This window comes from Ptiloglossa arizonensis, chromosome 9 (genome assembly GCF_051014685.1).
Source record: "Ptiloglossa arizonensis isolate GNS036 chromosome 9, iyPtiAriz1_principal, whole genome shotgun sequence".
NCBI lineage: Eukaryota > Metazoa > Arthropoda > Insecta > Hymenoptera > Colletidae > Ptiloglossa > Ptiloglossa arizonensis.
This window is the reverse complement of record NC_135056.1, coordinates 13,131,063-13,147,068: the sequence shown is the minus strand read 5'-3', so window position 1 is coordinate 13,147,068 and position 16,006 is coordinate 13,131,063. Positions and strand designations below refer to the sequence as shown.

General features: G+C 41.7%; 2 protein-coding genes across 2 annotated transcripts in view; both read left to right on the top strand.

Moving 5' to 3' along the window:
• The window catches only part of LOC143150867 (uncharacterized), a 373,071-nt gene that overhangs the window by 242,190 nt on the left and 114,875 nt on the right, over positions 1 to 16,006 (top strand). The gene's annotated exons all lie outside the window — the stretch shown is intronic.
• Positions 9,489 to 11,608, top strand: LOC143151418 (chymotrypsin-1-like). The gene is made up of 6 exons (XM_076320517.1): positions 9,489 to 9,577; positions 9,729 to 9,783; positions 9,851 to 9,995; positions 10,203 to 10,546; positions 10,821 to 11,069; positions 11,384 to 11,608. Exons 1-6 carry the CDS (start codon positions 9,489 to 9,491, stop codon positions 11,525 to 11,527), a joined length of 1,026 nt encoding a protein of 341 aa, XP_076176632.1. The 3' UTR covers positions 11,528 to 11,608.

The window sequence follows — 16,006 nt, the reverse complement described above, 5'->3', positions numbered from 1 at the left end:
AAAGGCCGAGAATCTGTCTGCCCAATATTTGCGGGGTAAATTATCGATAGAAGGTTCAGAGATAAATTCCAATCGTCGATTAACCATCGAGATTGGAACGCTGAAATTGAAAACTCAACCTTGGAATTCGTTTCGTGAGCGACGAAACGTCAAATATTCGCACGGTCGGTTCTCGATGAATGCCCGTTAACCATCCGAGGTTTCTTAAACGTTTCGCGGATCAAAGAACGGTTAAAATTACTCCGTGAATAATAATAAAAAAAAAAAAGGAAAAAATTGCCCTCCTTCGGGCAGTCGTGCGATATTAATTCGCGGCGCGCACGCGGAATATTACATTCTACGCGGAGCGATATTACGTTGTTTCGTAATTTACTCGCATTCCGTGCCAGGTGGGGCGTTCATCGATCATGCGCGATCGATCGGATCGGGCGAACGCCGTTAACGTTATCAATTACGTTGCGCGCCGTTGTTCCCGGTAACGGTGCCCGAAAACCGATCGTAGGTGTAAAAAAAAAAAGAAAAAAACGGAACAGGTGCTCGGTGAATCGTCGCTGCGGACGTCAACCGCAGTGCACGTGCTCACCGAGGGTGGTAAAACTTTCCCTAACAGACGTCCCAACGGAAGAAGAGAGATTCTTGCATCCTCCGTGAAGTGAAATCCGGGAAGAAATTGTGAGAAAGGCTCGGGTTTCGAGGACCCTCGTACCCGGTGGAACGTTTGCACTCGACGTTAATTCCAGAACGCTCCGGGAAACCTGGCCGTGGATGTTGCAAGAGGAGTGGAAGTTCGCGTGGCAAGGGGGAGAGGGGAGGGAGGGAGAGGGGGCAACAGGAAGAGGGGGATGCTAGGAGACGATACGGGACGGTGGACGCACGAATTTCCTCGCGCAAACAGACCAGGAGGCGTAATTTCTCCCTAGTTAGGACGGAAATTATGCGAGCTTAAGTGCAGGACAGTCCGGGCTTAACCGAATAAGGGCAACGCGGAGACATTTCCAGCTCCGTACCGAATTTGGACGTACCGAGCTAAAGCGATAACGACGCGAAACCGTGCCGCAGATCCCGCAGGAACTTCTACGAATCGTCGTTTCGAAAAGTGGATATCGCGATATCGATATCCCACGGGGCCGTCTCCTATTTGCGAACCGGCCGCTCGACGAAGCCTGTCCCGGACGAAAATTCGGTTACACCTCCGCAGCGGCGAACGGAGACGGTACCAAGCTGTGAATTCGGTTCGTGTTTGCACAGGATCTAGGAACCACTGGACGAAATTTGGAACGTTTGAAACTTTTCATCGATCGATGTGGAAACTGAGAATTTTTTATCAATGAATGCGTTTTTTTTTCTTAATTTTTTGTATTCTTACTTCACGATGGATCCTGAAGGATGTAGGAACCACGGGACAAAATTTGGAATATTTGAAACTTTTCATCGATCGATGTGAAAACTGAGAATTTTTTATCAATGTATCGGTGTTTTTTCTTAGTTTTTTGTATTCTTACTTCACAATGGATCCTTCGGGATGTAGGAAACACTGGACAAAATTTGGAATATTTGAAACTTTCAATCGACCGAAGTAGGAACCGAGAATTTTTTATCAATGTATGTATATTTTTTTCTTAATTTTTTACGTCTTTACGATGGATCGATGGTCTGAATCTTTTTTCATACGTGCCATTTTTTTCATTTTTGATTCTTTCACCAAAAATCAATGTTGACGATTTGTGCGAGACCATGGTGTACTGATCACACTTTTCTTTTTAGGTGTGTTTTGAGTCGAGAAGGATAAAGATTCGTATCGAAGTCGAGTATTTTTTGTGAACGTAACGTTTATCGTTTTCGATACTTTAATTCCATGGTGAATCGATAATCTTGGTTTCATGGTGTCGCGATTACATTATGAGCCTAATCTAGATCCAAATCGCGTACCGTGCGGACAGTTCGCGAGGAAATTTTGTATTAACTGAATGAATATCGACGTTACAGTTGAGCTCCGTGTTCCTAATGGGATATTATTTCTATATTTTGGAAATGGTTCTCTGCATGATCTCCGATTAATTCTAACTGGAAAACGTTTCCAGGTTACGCTGCAACGCATTAGCGTAAATTTTGAACCCGCGGAGCTTTAGTATTTAGAATAGCAGCGTAGCAACGAAATAGGTCCGTTACGGTAATTCTGTTTATAAAGCAAGTTTCACCGTAAAACCGATTCAGCGCTAGTGGCACAATTTTAACTATCTTTTATTCGACCAACGAACCATCGAAATTATAACGAAAGTATTCGTAAATAATTCACGCGTTCTTTAAACGGATAATACTCGAACGACGTTCGTACGCGCAAAATCGAAAACAATTGAATTCAAATTCCTTTCAAATTTTTCTTTAAAAACTATTCGTACATTTCCCACGTTTTAATTCATCGTCGAAAAATCCAACAAAGAAATTTCACTTCTCCCGGAGAAAGCTCTGTTCGTGTAAAATAATTTGCACTCGAATATCAACCGGCATAAAATATTCAACGGAGATAAAATTTGTACAAAGAATCTCGTAACCTCTCGAAAAATCTGACCGAGAAATCTTCTCTCCTGTATTAAAGTCCCCTCCGGTGAAATGATTTATACTCGCTACCGTTGAACCATTCCACGGTGGTGAAATTTTTGTAAACAATCTCGTGACATCTCGTCAAGATTCAGGAGGGACGGTAGCCTGATTTACGACCTTCGCCGATCCATCGAAGGATATGCACTCGATAGCGTACCAATTATCTCTCCGTATTGTATTCCGCATACATATTACTTACACGCGCGTCGCGTCGCGCCGCGCGCTGCGGGAACAATGAATAATTTATGGAGACCGAAATTGAGCCTTACACCGCCACGAACCGCGTTCGATCGATGCGCCGGATTATTAACAACGCGTCGTATTGAACTTCGCCCTGAACGCGAAATAAAAATGACGAAGGGGTTTCGATGTACCGGTGAACGTTCGACCCGTTGACAGAATAACGCGGCAGAAAAAAATGATCGGTTGACGAACCATCCGGATTGCGACTTCCCGTTTACACCGGTACCACATTTTTACGATACAGTCGGTCTCTTTTTATACGACTTCCTATTTCCTGGCAATGGCGTGACGAATGCGAACCCATTTCACGGTGGAATACCGTTACGCGTCCCATATCGCGGCGGATCGAGAAAATAAGAAATTTCACGTAGCTACGATTATGGTCACGGAGATTAGCGCACCGGCCAGATTTCACGTACACCGCATCGAAAGTTACTATAAGAATACTGTTCCAAAGAGTGAATCACTAATCGTAATTTAGCGTACGTTGAAATTGACACACTTCGTCGATGAGTAAGTAGGTGAATAAACATTTACTCGCGAGTTTGCAAACTTTTGCGTTTGGTATCGCGATATCTCGAATCAGAATTTTTATATTTTGAAATTGACACACTCCCAGAAAAGTAAGTAGCTGGATAAAAATTTATTTGTAAGTGTGCAGACTTTTGCGTTTTGTATCGCGATATGTCAAATTCGAATTTTTGTATTTCGAAATTGACACACTCCTCGAAAAGTAGGCAAATAAAAATGTATTAGTCAATCTGTAAACTCTTGAGTTTAATATTGCGACATGGTGGTGGAATCTGGTTAGGTAAAATTCTTTGGAGAGGGGGAAAACCCTAACTCATCCTTCCTTACTATCTGGAGATTCCAAGACGAGTATTTATTGTAACGATAAACCGAACAACCTAATTGCAACTGATGTGCACGTTGTCTCCCATTATTCGGAAATCTCGAGGGTTTTTATTTCTCAGACAATCTTCAAACTGTTCGAACTCGCTTAGCTCTACGGCTGAAAGATCGAACGATCGATCGACAATCATCGATCGCCGCATCCTCGGCTGTAATTAGCTTCCGCTTAACCGTTGGTGTGATGAGGCTTCGATCGTGGGGTCATTCATGAGCCATTACTGTCTCGTATGGATAGTGATGAGTATCATTGCCTTAAATGACATTGATAGTCGTTGCAATAGCTATGTAGTAATACACTAGTTATACAATAGTTACACAACAGGTATGTAACAATTGTATAACAGTTGTACGGACTACGAATGAAAGAAAACGATACATTTTTCCGAAAACACTAGTTAAGAAGACAAAAAAGTGAAATCAATAACACTACCTAACATCGAATCATCGAGTTTAACTAAAACAGTTACAGGTCATCCAATGACCCAACTGTCGTCAATTCCCGAACGATTGTCACCACGACAGAAACTTGGAACACCGTTTCTAATATCCCTCCGGTAAACTAGTACTCGATGTCCAAATGTCGAAGAAACTCGCGCAGAAAGAATTCATTTCTCTAAATATCCAGAGTGGAAGACCTCCGTTGATATCCTGAGTAGCAATAAAGGGGAACACGTGTATGATAAAAGCGACCGGCAACCGTCTGGTATTATTCACCCAGGGAGCGTACAACGACACACGGATCTAGCTATTTCGGGTACGGCGTCATACGTTTCCGTTGAACGGATTCAAGGTTTTCTTTAGAACGTGTACGTAGCTCGGATGCTTCTATCGATAGAGAGAGCAGCACTGTGGCGGAATGAAGGGACCATAGGAGGAGTACGCTTCTCGTTTTACCGCTCTGGAGTAGCAATAAGAAAGGTAGAGCGGATGAGTCCGCGGTGGTAAAAGCAGTCTGGTGAAAGCTTCCCTGCAGCCCGTCCACGTATAACGAGACGACAACGATTCTCGATTATCCCTGGGAGAAAGCTGGGCCCTTCCATATGCGCGAGACGTACGATTCCAGGACGACGTGACTACGCCCCGCCGGATGAAGTCTCTTTTTTGGCACCGGGACGAAGACTGACTCCGTTTATTGAGGTTGCGGATAAGGACGGTAGAGACAGCCCGACCGGAAAAGAAACCGACGAAAACGAAAGAGAAACGAACGGAAATGTCGCTCGGTTCGCAAACAGATCAATCAGAATTATTCATGTGAAAGCCGCCGATCGTATTGGGAGTCAATAGGAGAAAGACAATGGTCGACGCAACTATAGGTCGAACCTTGTGTCGGCGGCCAAAAATCATCCCGGTTACCCCGAGCGTCCTACTTGGATATAAATCGGATATACGGTAGCGGTTCTCCTTTCAATCTTCACGGAAACTTTTTCCCGATCTTCTTTATCGCCCAGTACCGTTTCTAGAGACTTTTGACGTTTAAAAGAATAATCGAGATTGTAGTATAATCTGACACCGGAGTGAGCTCCACGCGAGGGTAGTTGGAGATTTTGGGAGTGGAGATAAGCATTCGAGAAGATAGAGACTTTGGTAAGAAAGTAACTTTAGTACGTTTTATACTGTACAACGTAGTGGTTTTCGTGAATGAATTTTCATCCTTCTTTGGCTGTGTTTATTTTTCTTTTTTAGAAACTTGATCATAGGTAAGTTCCATTACAAAAAAGGTTCTTGTATACTTCAAAAGTAAAATACGTGTCAAGAGTATCGTCAAAACAATCTTTTATTAATATTAATACGTTGTAATGTTCGTCTCTCGTAATATTTTCGGATTATCGCTTTTACATAAGAGAGATTGCTCGAGCTATGCTCGAATCGGTGATACGTTTCTCCTCCATCGAAACAGATTAATTTCTCCCCTAAACGCAAAGATCCGTTTCGTGTTTCGTTCTCCTTTGATATGCAATTCCAATCGGTTGAAAAAGTGCAATTCTCTTCGTGAAAATCGTGCGATGAAGTCTCCCTTTCGGAAACGAGAAGGAATCCAGCGATGTCACCGAAGATAATATTTCAGAAGTTCTTATAGGCCGAAGCGTGGGAGTGGTATAAGTCAACGATCGTCGGACCGCCCGGAGTGAAAGATCATTTGGTAAATCAGACCGCTTTTGGGGAGCAGCTGGAAGACCCGGAAGTGATATTCGAGAGAAACGTGGCAGATGGGATGCCGAGGTTGAGGAAAAACGAACCGTCGAACGATTGACAAACAGATCAATCGCTGGGTTTTACGTATGCGATCCTCTTACCCGGCGATTTGTTCCGGCAGCTTCAGACGTACGACGGCTACGTTCGAACGTGATACTAAGCGATCGCGGTGTTTTCAAAGAGAAAAATGTGTTACATTCGCGGATAGTACGAAATTGAGGTAAACGGAAGAAAATCGATGAAAATCTACGCTGTGTAAATTGCTTGGCATTAAGATCGATAACACGCGCGCGTGGAAGATAAATTATTTTAGCAAGTACCTTCGACGGAGCACACGTTCCTCTTTTGGAAAATAGACAACGGTCTATTCGTTCTACGAACAAATATACTAAATAGAAGCGTAACAGAAGAGAGAATTAATTCATCTTCGAAAGTATTCTCCGAATTTATCTTCCACTTTGTCGTTGTTCTTAATACCAATCGATTCGTACACGCGGATGTTTAATACCTCTTCCTCGGTAATCGAAAGGCAGAAAGGATTTCTTTTACGATTTATCGTTCGATATTGATAAAAATTCAACCCCGTGGCTCGGGTTACGATATTAAAATAACGTAAATCATTCTCCGCGGAAGAATATATACAGCTACATGGTTTATTGCTTTTTTCAGGCGACCCATAACTTCATTTCAAGAACATTCTGCAGCTATCAGATTCACGCGACTTCTTCCCGAAGTCGGCGGGAATATATTTCTCTCACAACACACGATTCTTCGACAGGCTGCTGCATAAATGTCCGCCCTCTCTCTCTCTCTCTATATATATATATATATATATATATATATATATATCTTTCTCTCTCTGTTCCCTAAGAGGCTGTCGTGTCGTGACATTTGTCAGATTTCATTTCCAGACTCCTCTCGCGAGTTTAGCGGGTAACGCTCCCCGTGAAAAAGTTGGGCAAGATAAAAAAGAAGGAGAAAAAAAAAAACAGAAAAAGTAGAAATCCATCGAAGAATCCACCCCCGCGTTTATTCGAGCGTAGAAAATAATTTCTTCGCGGTGGTCGTTGAAACGATTTACCGTGTCCGACGTGAAACTTTTTACCCAGAAATTGCGTAAACATGTTGAAACATTTTCAGTGGATAAAGCGCCGCTGAATATTTATCGATGCGAGGAACATCGATAACGGTGCAGTTTTAGGGTAAATATATCGTGGCGCCGAAAAACAGGCTACGCATTTGTTCTTTCCGTGTTCGAAATGTTTGCGTATCAATAAACCAGGAGGGAAAAAATCCTACGCAAAATATACAGTTTCTGTATTGACATGCAACGCAGTTTACATTGTATCTTCCGGATGATCTGGCAAACGTTCGCGACGTATCTGAAATCAAAAACGTTTTCGTGCATGGGCTACGCCGTTCCAGCGCGTTTGAACGTGCCAAAAAAACAAAAGTAAAAAAGAAAAAAAAAGAGGAAGGAATTGAATTCCACGAACAGAGAGAAAGATGAATTTGTTAACGAAAATCGCGTTACTTAGCCGATCTACGATCGTCGCTGACAAAATTACGCGGTGGTGTTCCCACATTTTGTTTTGTAGTTCTTCCTCGTCCAGAGAGACGCGAATTTCGATATTCGAAGAAAAACGAATAAACAAAGGAACGCGCACCGAACGAGTGCGACCGACTGCTTTCGATAGCCCGCAACTCGCACCGTTTATTTCAATTTTTATTACTCGAGCTTTTCACGTACTTTCCTTTCACGCACTCGTACCATTCATACAAAGTTTTACGTACTTGTAGTATGTGTATAAATTTATACCTACTTGTCCTATTTATATAGATTTGTATACTTGTACCATTTGTGTAAATTTATACGTACTTGTACGATACTATTTTCTACAAATCACCAAGTACAAATTATCACACCGTTTCGTCCATTAACTGTTACTGTTCCTCGTAATTTCCAAGCACGGTAATACACGTCAAATTAATACGATTGCAAACCACTACCGAAAGTAGTACACGTCAACGCTGGGGAGCCTCGCCATAGTAGTATAAGCCTACGATTAACCCGATCGTACCGGTACACAGTCCAAATCCAATGATTATCAGATTTCCAAACCAAGTGACACGAATCAACCCCTATCGCCTCATTGACGGTGAATCTTACAAATTACCTTCGGTATCGCTCAAAAAATTGTTACAACCAACAATGAAAAATACTAGAATCGACTCGAGACACGAAAGCTTGTCACGGTCGAGTACTCGAAAGTTTCGAGCTAACCGGAGAAAAATATCCACAAGGTACCCACGCACCTCGAAAAAATACACTCTACAATTGGCTCGAAACGCGCGCAGCGGATAAAGAAGCAACGCTGTAAGTAAATTGAACGAAACTCGATGAAAAAAAAATACTCGTGCTCCAACGCCACGTATCAGCTTCGTAATCGATGAAAATAAGCCTCTTTGGTCCACGAACGAGCTGCTCTCCTTTCGTCCAATCCGAAGGACAATTTCCTTTAAAAGGAGAGTCGAGGGAAACTTCCACCGGGGTTCTAACGTTTCCACAGCGATAATTGCGTTCATTTGCGTAAAAAGATCGGGCCAGGGAGTGTTTTAATTAACACGTCGGTCAGAAGCTGAAAATTCAGCCGCGGCCAAGACCCGGGCCGCGTAAACTCCTCGCGGAGTTTACTTCGTTAAAACGTGCTTACTCGAGAATAACCTCCTAGCTGCTAACCGAGGCGGCGTTCGTTTGCTTATTGCGACGTGCAATTAATCGCAACGCGTAACGCGAAACCTTTAACCTGCCAACGAAATCGTATCGCGGGCTGATCGACAAGAGCAACGTTTCAAAATTTCAATTACCGTTATTAGTTGACTACTGACACATGTTGGATATCCATTAGTACGTAAAGAGTATCGTTACAAAGGAACGAGCCTTCGATCAATACTTGTCTCGACTTTGAAAACTCATTTTACATATTTCACGTACTTTGCATACTTTCTTCATTTTGTGTTTCGTGTACATTTTGTATATCTGTACTAAATGTTCTTTTCGGGGAAATAGGCGATAGGTGTGATTAAAAAATGAGGCTATTTCTACGAGTTATCTTCGAACTCGATAATCGGGTCATTCGAGTTTATCGACGCAATAAAAATTGTTTCTTGGGAAAGAAAAATAAGCGTTTGGTAAGAGAATGGTCGGTGTACACGATGTAAGAAAATGATTACCGTTTAATGTTAAGAATTCGATTCGAATCTCACGCAACAGAGCGTCTCATAAACTTTTCATTTTAAAGAAAAGTGGAACGTGCATGGGCGTTTTCATGGTCATTTCTCTGAGCGAAGTTCTCGGTGTGAGGACACTTTACAAAATGGGTGGAACTTATGACGGCTTTAAAATTTGCTGAACACTCGTTGAAGATGTTTCTCAACTGCGAGAATTTCGTTATTTTCGTTTGTAGCTATTTTTCGTCGTGAGCGTTTCTTCCTTCGTGCAATAACATTCTAAGAAAACTGCCCGACGAAACGATAAAATGAACAACGCGATGGGCATCTTCTTCCGTGATATCGTAAAGTATTTGTTAAGTATTCCATACTTGACTCACAATAAAGCAATAAGTGTGTAAATGTAGCTAACGATGCAGTATCTTCTAGGCTACTTCCGTTTTGGAAGTGTAGTGTGCTCGAAACACTTAACGCGTTCTCAAAAATATTCTATAATTTCGTTACTTTTGCAAGTTTCGGAATAAAAAATTTGGAACGTATCTTTAAAGAATTAATGTTGACAATATATCAAATGTTTTCTGTTATCTCCTATCTTACATCGTGGTTATTTTTCTCAAACGAAACGTAAAACCATTAACTTTAATTATATAACTCGCAATAATTATCATAGCTATCAGTGTTGTCGGTCCGGTATATAAGGTCTGCATTTTTCGTTACCGATTGCATTAACCGTGAGTACGACCAAAATCAAGCTGCTATATTAATCATGTATTACATTATCTCCAATCTTCTTTTGTTTACGGTCATTGGCTTTGGTAAGTGCAATAAACATTTATCGTCGCAGGAGAGTAGGTTACTATTAAAATAAGTATTGATTTCATGGTGAAGTGGCATTTACGTTACACTGGCCTTTAAAATGTAAATATTTAATATAACCGAATGAACGGATAATACTGCGATAATTGGAAGATAATCTTTATATACGAGTGCTTTTCCTAGAAATCGATTTTCTTTGTGTGCAGTCAATGCTGCTCCTGGCAACGAGTTGGTCATCAATCGTCCCACAAATATAACAGGCTCTTTTCATGACATCAAATTAGTGAACGGTGTGAATTCTCGGAAAGGCCAATTTCCTTATACGGTATCCCTCAGGATAAGAAATCAACATTTTTGTGGGGGTTCCATAATTAACAAGAATCATATTCTCACTGCTGCGCACTGTGTTCGAGCCGCTGGTCCAGAAATAAACCATGCGACCGTTGTAACCGGTACTATCTACCTTGATCGGGATGGTGAAAGCCATCCAGTGGCTGCTATGTATTACGTAGCGAATTATCCCGGAAATAGGGACATTGGTATGATTAAGGTAAGAATCGTCGTACACGTAGGCAATAAATTATACCCGATTTTGAGAAGGTAAGTACATCAGAATCGGTAACGTACGCTACCTATACCAAATTCAATTTCACTCCTAGCATTTATTAGAAATAGCCGATGAGTATCGTAAGTAGTGTGTAATCTTCGTTCAATTGAATGTAAGTTCACGCTTACATGAGATGTAAATTCACATACTATTGTGAAGTTACAGTAATTGACAAGTATTGTTTACCTTATACTTTAATACGAACGCATTTTTACAGCTTGCCGATAACATCAACTTCAACCGTCACCAACAGCCTATCCCTCTCGCGACTAGGAGGCCACCAGAAAATGAGTACGCTGTTGTAAGCGGTTGGGGTCTTACGTCCACTCCTCCGTCCAATCCTTCAAACACGCAGCAATATCTCCGCGTTAAGATGATCGACCGTAACACTTGCAGACGTGCATTCAGAGACGTAACCACGGAGATCTGCACCTTAAATCATGGCCACGAAGAAGGAACATGCAGCGTAAATTTCAGAAAGCTCACTTTACCACGTTCGCGAAGATTTTAATCGAATTAAGATGTATTACATCTTAATCGGTTGGTCGTATCGTTGGCAAAATTCTGTTTCGGAAACTCGTTGAAGGAAAATTCTAAACAATGATACATTTTCGAGAGAATTGGAAACTTAATTCTTCGTTGGAAAAATTCAATTACAAAATTCTATTAAAGGAATATTTTGGTTGAATATTTTTACGAAAATATGTTACGAAAAAAAGAAAGCGTTATAATGTTTCTGTTGTTAGAAATTATTCTATATTCGTTTTTTGTCTGTTTCAGGGTGACAGCGGCGGTCCATTGGTCTACAATGGCCAACTCGTTGGTGTCGTGTCTCGTGGTGTTCCTTGCGCAAAAGGATTCCCCGATATTTTCACCAGTGTCTACGACAACTTGCAATTCATTAATGTAGAGAAGGAAACCTAGGTTGTTAGGTGTTAAGAACGTAACGTTTAAATATTTCAATGTAACCTGATGTTATACAATACTATTACATAAGCAATAATTGTATTTGCATATAAAACATTATTCTACAATTGCCCCTATTATAACGTGTAACAACACTTTTAGGCCACCTCGAACGATTCCTGCATAGATACATAATCTCTTATGTGTCTCGGAGTATCTTTACTCGCCGAAAAGTGTTTTAAGAGATCCAAAAACATTTCACAAGCAGTCTCCTTGCAAAATGGCAATACGAATAACACGAAATTAAATATTGCTAAACATTTCAATTATTTCCACTGAACCACTTTTGTAACTTTTGGGTACGAAATCGATTATTCTGCATTCAGAATCGTAATAGTCGATCCGTGTCTTAATAGTCGCTTTCACTGATAATACAACTTTTGCATATTTCTCACGTATTCAATTCGTTCGACCAATCACTTTTTCCTTGTCAGTACCTAGTACTGTTCATCTAGGTCATTATGGAAATTCTCATTTAATTTATTCAACTGTGATGCAAATTTATTTAAAGATCGAAGATATAATATCCACCTTGACTTTTCCCATTAACGGACATATTCGGTAAATTTAAAGAAATGTCGGGTCGTATAACGTTCCTTGTTCAACGTATCGACGAAATCCTCGAAGAGTTGACAGTTCGAATTACAATTTATAAGAATTCAAGCATTCGTAATTCGGCAGGTACAGTTTCCCAACAATTCCCTCGATTACTTAACAATCTCTCGAATAAATTCATCACGACGAACTATCGTTCGACACTTCGATAAACTTCGTCAAACTCGAGCTTACGATCAACCATTCGACGAATTGGTAAAAGTCAATGCATTCGTAATTCGACAGGTACAGTTTCCCAACAATTCCCTCGATTATTTAACAATCTCTCGAATAAATTCATCACGACAACTATCGTTCGACACTTCGATCAACTTCGTCAAACTCGAGCTTACAACCATTCGACGAATTGGTAAAAGTCAATGCATTCGTAATTCGACAGGTACAGTTTCCCAACAATTCCCTCGATTACTTAACAATCTCTCGAATAAATTCATCACGACGACTATCGTTCGACACTTCGATAAACTTCGTCAAACTCGAGCTTACAATCAACCATTCGACGAATTGGTAAAAGTCAATGCATTCGTAATTCGACAGGTACAGTTTCCCAACAATTCCCTCGATTACTTAACAATCTCTCGAATAAATTCATCACGACGAACTATCGTTCGACACTTCGATCAACTTGGTCAAACTCGAGCTTATGATCAACCACTCGGCGAATCCACCGGATATATATCCCCTGACAATAAGCCTGGTTCTATGTACCAGCGACTGGAAGTTATGTCGCGCGTCAATTGGTCCTTTCGAGTGTCAAAGAACGTATTCAGGTGACGAAGAAGGCTAAAGGTGGATTTTAGTCTTAAGTGACAAAGGTACCAAAGGCGGTGTGGGTGGAGTGTGTGGGTGTACGTAACTGGAAACTAAGGGACGACGATCCAGTTAATTACGAGGACACGTTCGACCGTGTCAAGAGAATAGAAGAAGAAAATAAAAGGTGAGGATGAAAAAAGAGTGGGGGGAGGGGAGGAAAAAATGAAAAGAAAAATGAAATTAAGCGCCTTCGGACGCGAACAATTAGGTGGAAAAAGGAACGGGCACGATACGCAGTGCAGGAAGCCGAAAGGGTGGGCTCGAGCGTGAAAAAATATGCTAAAGAGTGAGGAAAAAAGACTTTCGCGGGGGTATGGAGTCCGAGGGGGCGGGGGGTAGATACGAAAGGCATTATATAAATTCAGAGGCCGCGCGCCGCCGGGCTGGACGCGTCCCCATCTCTAATGGTTCCACCCATTATGACAATTGCATCTGCCCGGATATATAAAACTGAACAAAAAACACCCGTGAGGGTGAACGAGACGGCGAGAAAGAGAAATGGTGAACACGTTACGGGACAACGATACGATTCTTCGTCGCGCGAGAAGACAACGGGAGGGAAAAGTGATAAGGGGATATCCAGCCCGAAATATCCGTTTATGAAAATTTTAATTACGATCCACGGATCGAGAGACGGTGTGGTAAATCGTCACTTCGTGTCCCGCGCTATCTGTTAAACATTGAAGTTGCGGTACGCTCGTCGTAGAAATATTGAAACAACGATCGCCGGCGTCGCGTATCAATATTGTGATTTCCCAATATCGGGATTGCCAGTGGTGGAAGGGTTCGAAGGGAAAAAATATCGAGGGAAAGGTAGAGAAAATTCTTTTTTCCCACGGTATCGCGGTTCTTCCCGCTGTCCAATTGATTTATACACTCGATTCGTTGGTGTTTTTCGCTTGGCCTTGGTGTACGTCTCGCGAGAAAGAGAAAAAATAAAAAAATACAAAAAACAAACGACCAGACGTCACGCGGTTCGAAGCGACCGGGAAAAAGTAAGTTCTCGACGTTTACGTCGCGTTCTGACAATTTTATGTTGCAAGATTATCCATCGAGGGTGTAAATTTCGCTTTTACGAACGTACGCGGAACAGGGGCGGGAAATACGTCCAGAACACCGATTCTGAGTGACGAATCACCCGATATTTTTTATTTCTTGATCGTCGGATATCGACGTTCGCTTGTATTTTTCAACCGATCGATTTTCTTCCCCTCTCTTCGAAGAATCGAAACTGCTCGACGATTCAATTTGGAAAATCCAAGAACGCCGTGACAACTAACACTAGTTGCAACGTGCGATCGAGGGTGACATTACACTCGAGTACGTTTAAAAGGAAAAAAGTAAAGTACCTTACTCGAGGAACCGATACGCAACGAGCTTCCATGAATCGATACCTCTGCAATTGTAAATATTTCTTACTTCCTTCCAATTTCGACTCGCCAAAGTCAAACCTAATTCGTACAAACTCCCCTTCCACTATCTTCCGACCATTTTATACCGAAAATAGTCGCAAAACAATCCAAGAAATAACCCTAGACAAATATTGAGGATTCACAAAAACGTCTAACCCTCTCCGCTCCGTCTACTCTCTTCGAACTAGTTTATCCCGTAATTGATTCCCTAATGTCGCGAAACAATCGAAGAAGTAACAATCGGTTAAATTTTGAAACAATTTCCAACGATCCACCGGAGGTGTATCAAGAAATGTCTGACCGTTTAAAAATGTCCAGCCTAAAATACCACGGTGCAAAAATACCCTCTGGTTTATTTAATTTTTTTGTTTTCTTTTTCGCGAAAAATGACAAAGTATCGACGCGATTATTTTCTATCGCGTTTTTTTCGGGATCGTTGCTATCGCGTTGGCTATTGGAAAACATTTGTTCCAACGTTCTCCACGATTTTCCCCTCCGTGTCGTTCCTCGAGAGCCGCTCTTAAATTTGCCTCACGGTTACTCGTTCTCCAGCGAACGCAACAGTTCCAGGTACCGGCGATAAAGCCGTGATTCACGTTCCATGCTCCGGCGGCGTTTTTTTCTCAATCATCGTGGCGCACTTTAACTATCGATGGGCGTCGAACCCGCGCCAGTCTTGCTCCATAACTTTCCCGTAATGTCTGCACGCGTTGCGAGGGCGCAGGCACCGCTCGCGATTAAATCCGCGAAACTGATATCGGCATCCCGGGAAATTTACAACGAACGAACGAACGAACGAACGAACGCTCCGCGACGTTCCTCGCCGTGTCCCACATATTTTAATTGAATGTCCGGTACAGCGAGACGCGTCTTTATCCAGAAGGGAGAGCTACCTTTTGTCCTGTGTTTCACCGCGATTGTTTCTCGTTTCGGGTTAGTTCGGCCGAGCTTCCGCCATTCGAGTCTATTTTGTACAGTCCGTAGTGTAAATATCTCTCCGTGATACTAGACGATTAAGTAAAAGAAATCCTAAGTTCGATTCTTGAGCATTTCGCTGCTGAATCGATCAACGTATAGAAGCCTCGATACTGAATTTCACAATTTATTAATAACGAAGCGATAGAAAGGGGGAAATATCGAACAAAGAAACTTATTATATCGACTGCAAGAGGTACAATTTTACACGGTTTTTTCTTCGATTTGAGAATCTAGAATAACACCCTTAAAAATGGTGTTAATTCAATCGGGAAGGAGTGAGTTCAATCACGCAGCGATCGTATAAATATTAACGATTACGATTTACCGCTATTGCTTTTCTGTAGCATTGCAATATTATCTTTTATACTTTCTTTCTTTGTATAGTTTTTATTTTATACTCTGTATTTTGCAACGATGCTAATGATGGTTACAAACCCTGCGAAACATTCGCCACAGTTTGTCCCTCCGAAATCGAGAAATCATTCCCCGTTAAACGAAACGTGATTCTCGTATCTACGTACACGACACATTAAGAGCGTGGAACACTTGCCGCTGATGTAACATTTTTCGCTGGGAATCGGCCGATTTTTCAACATACCCTAGTAAAAAGTATTTGTAC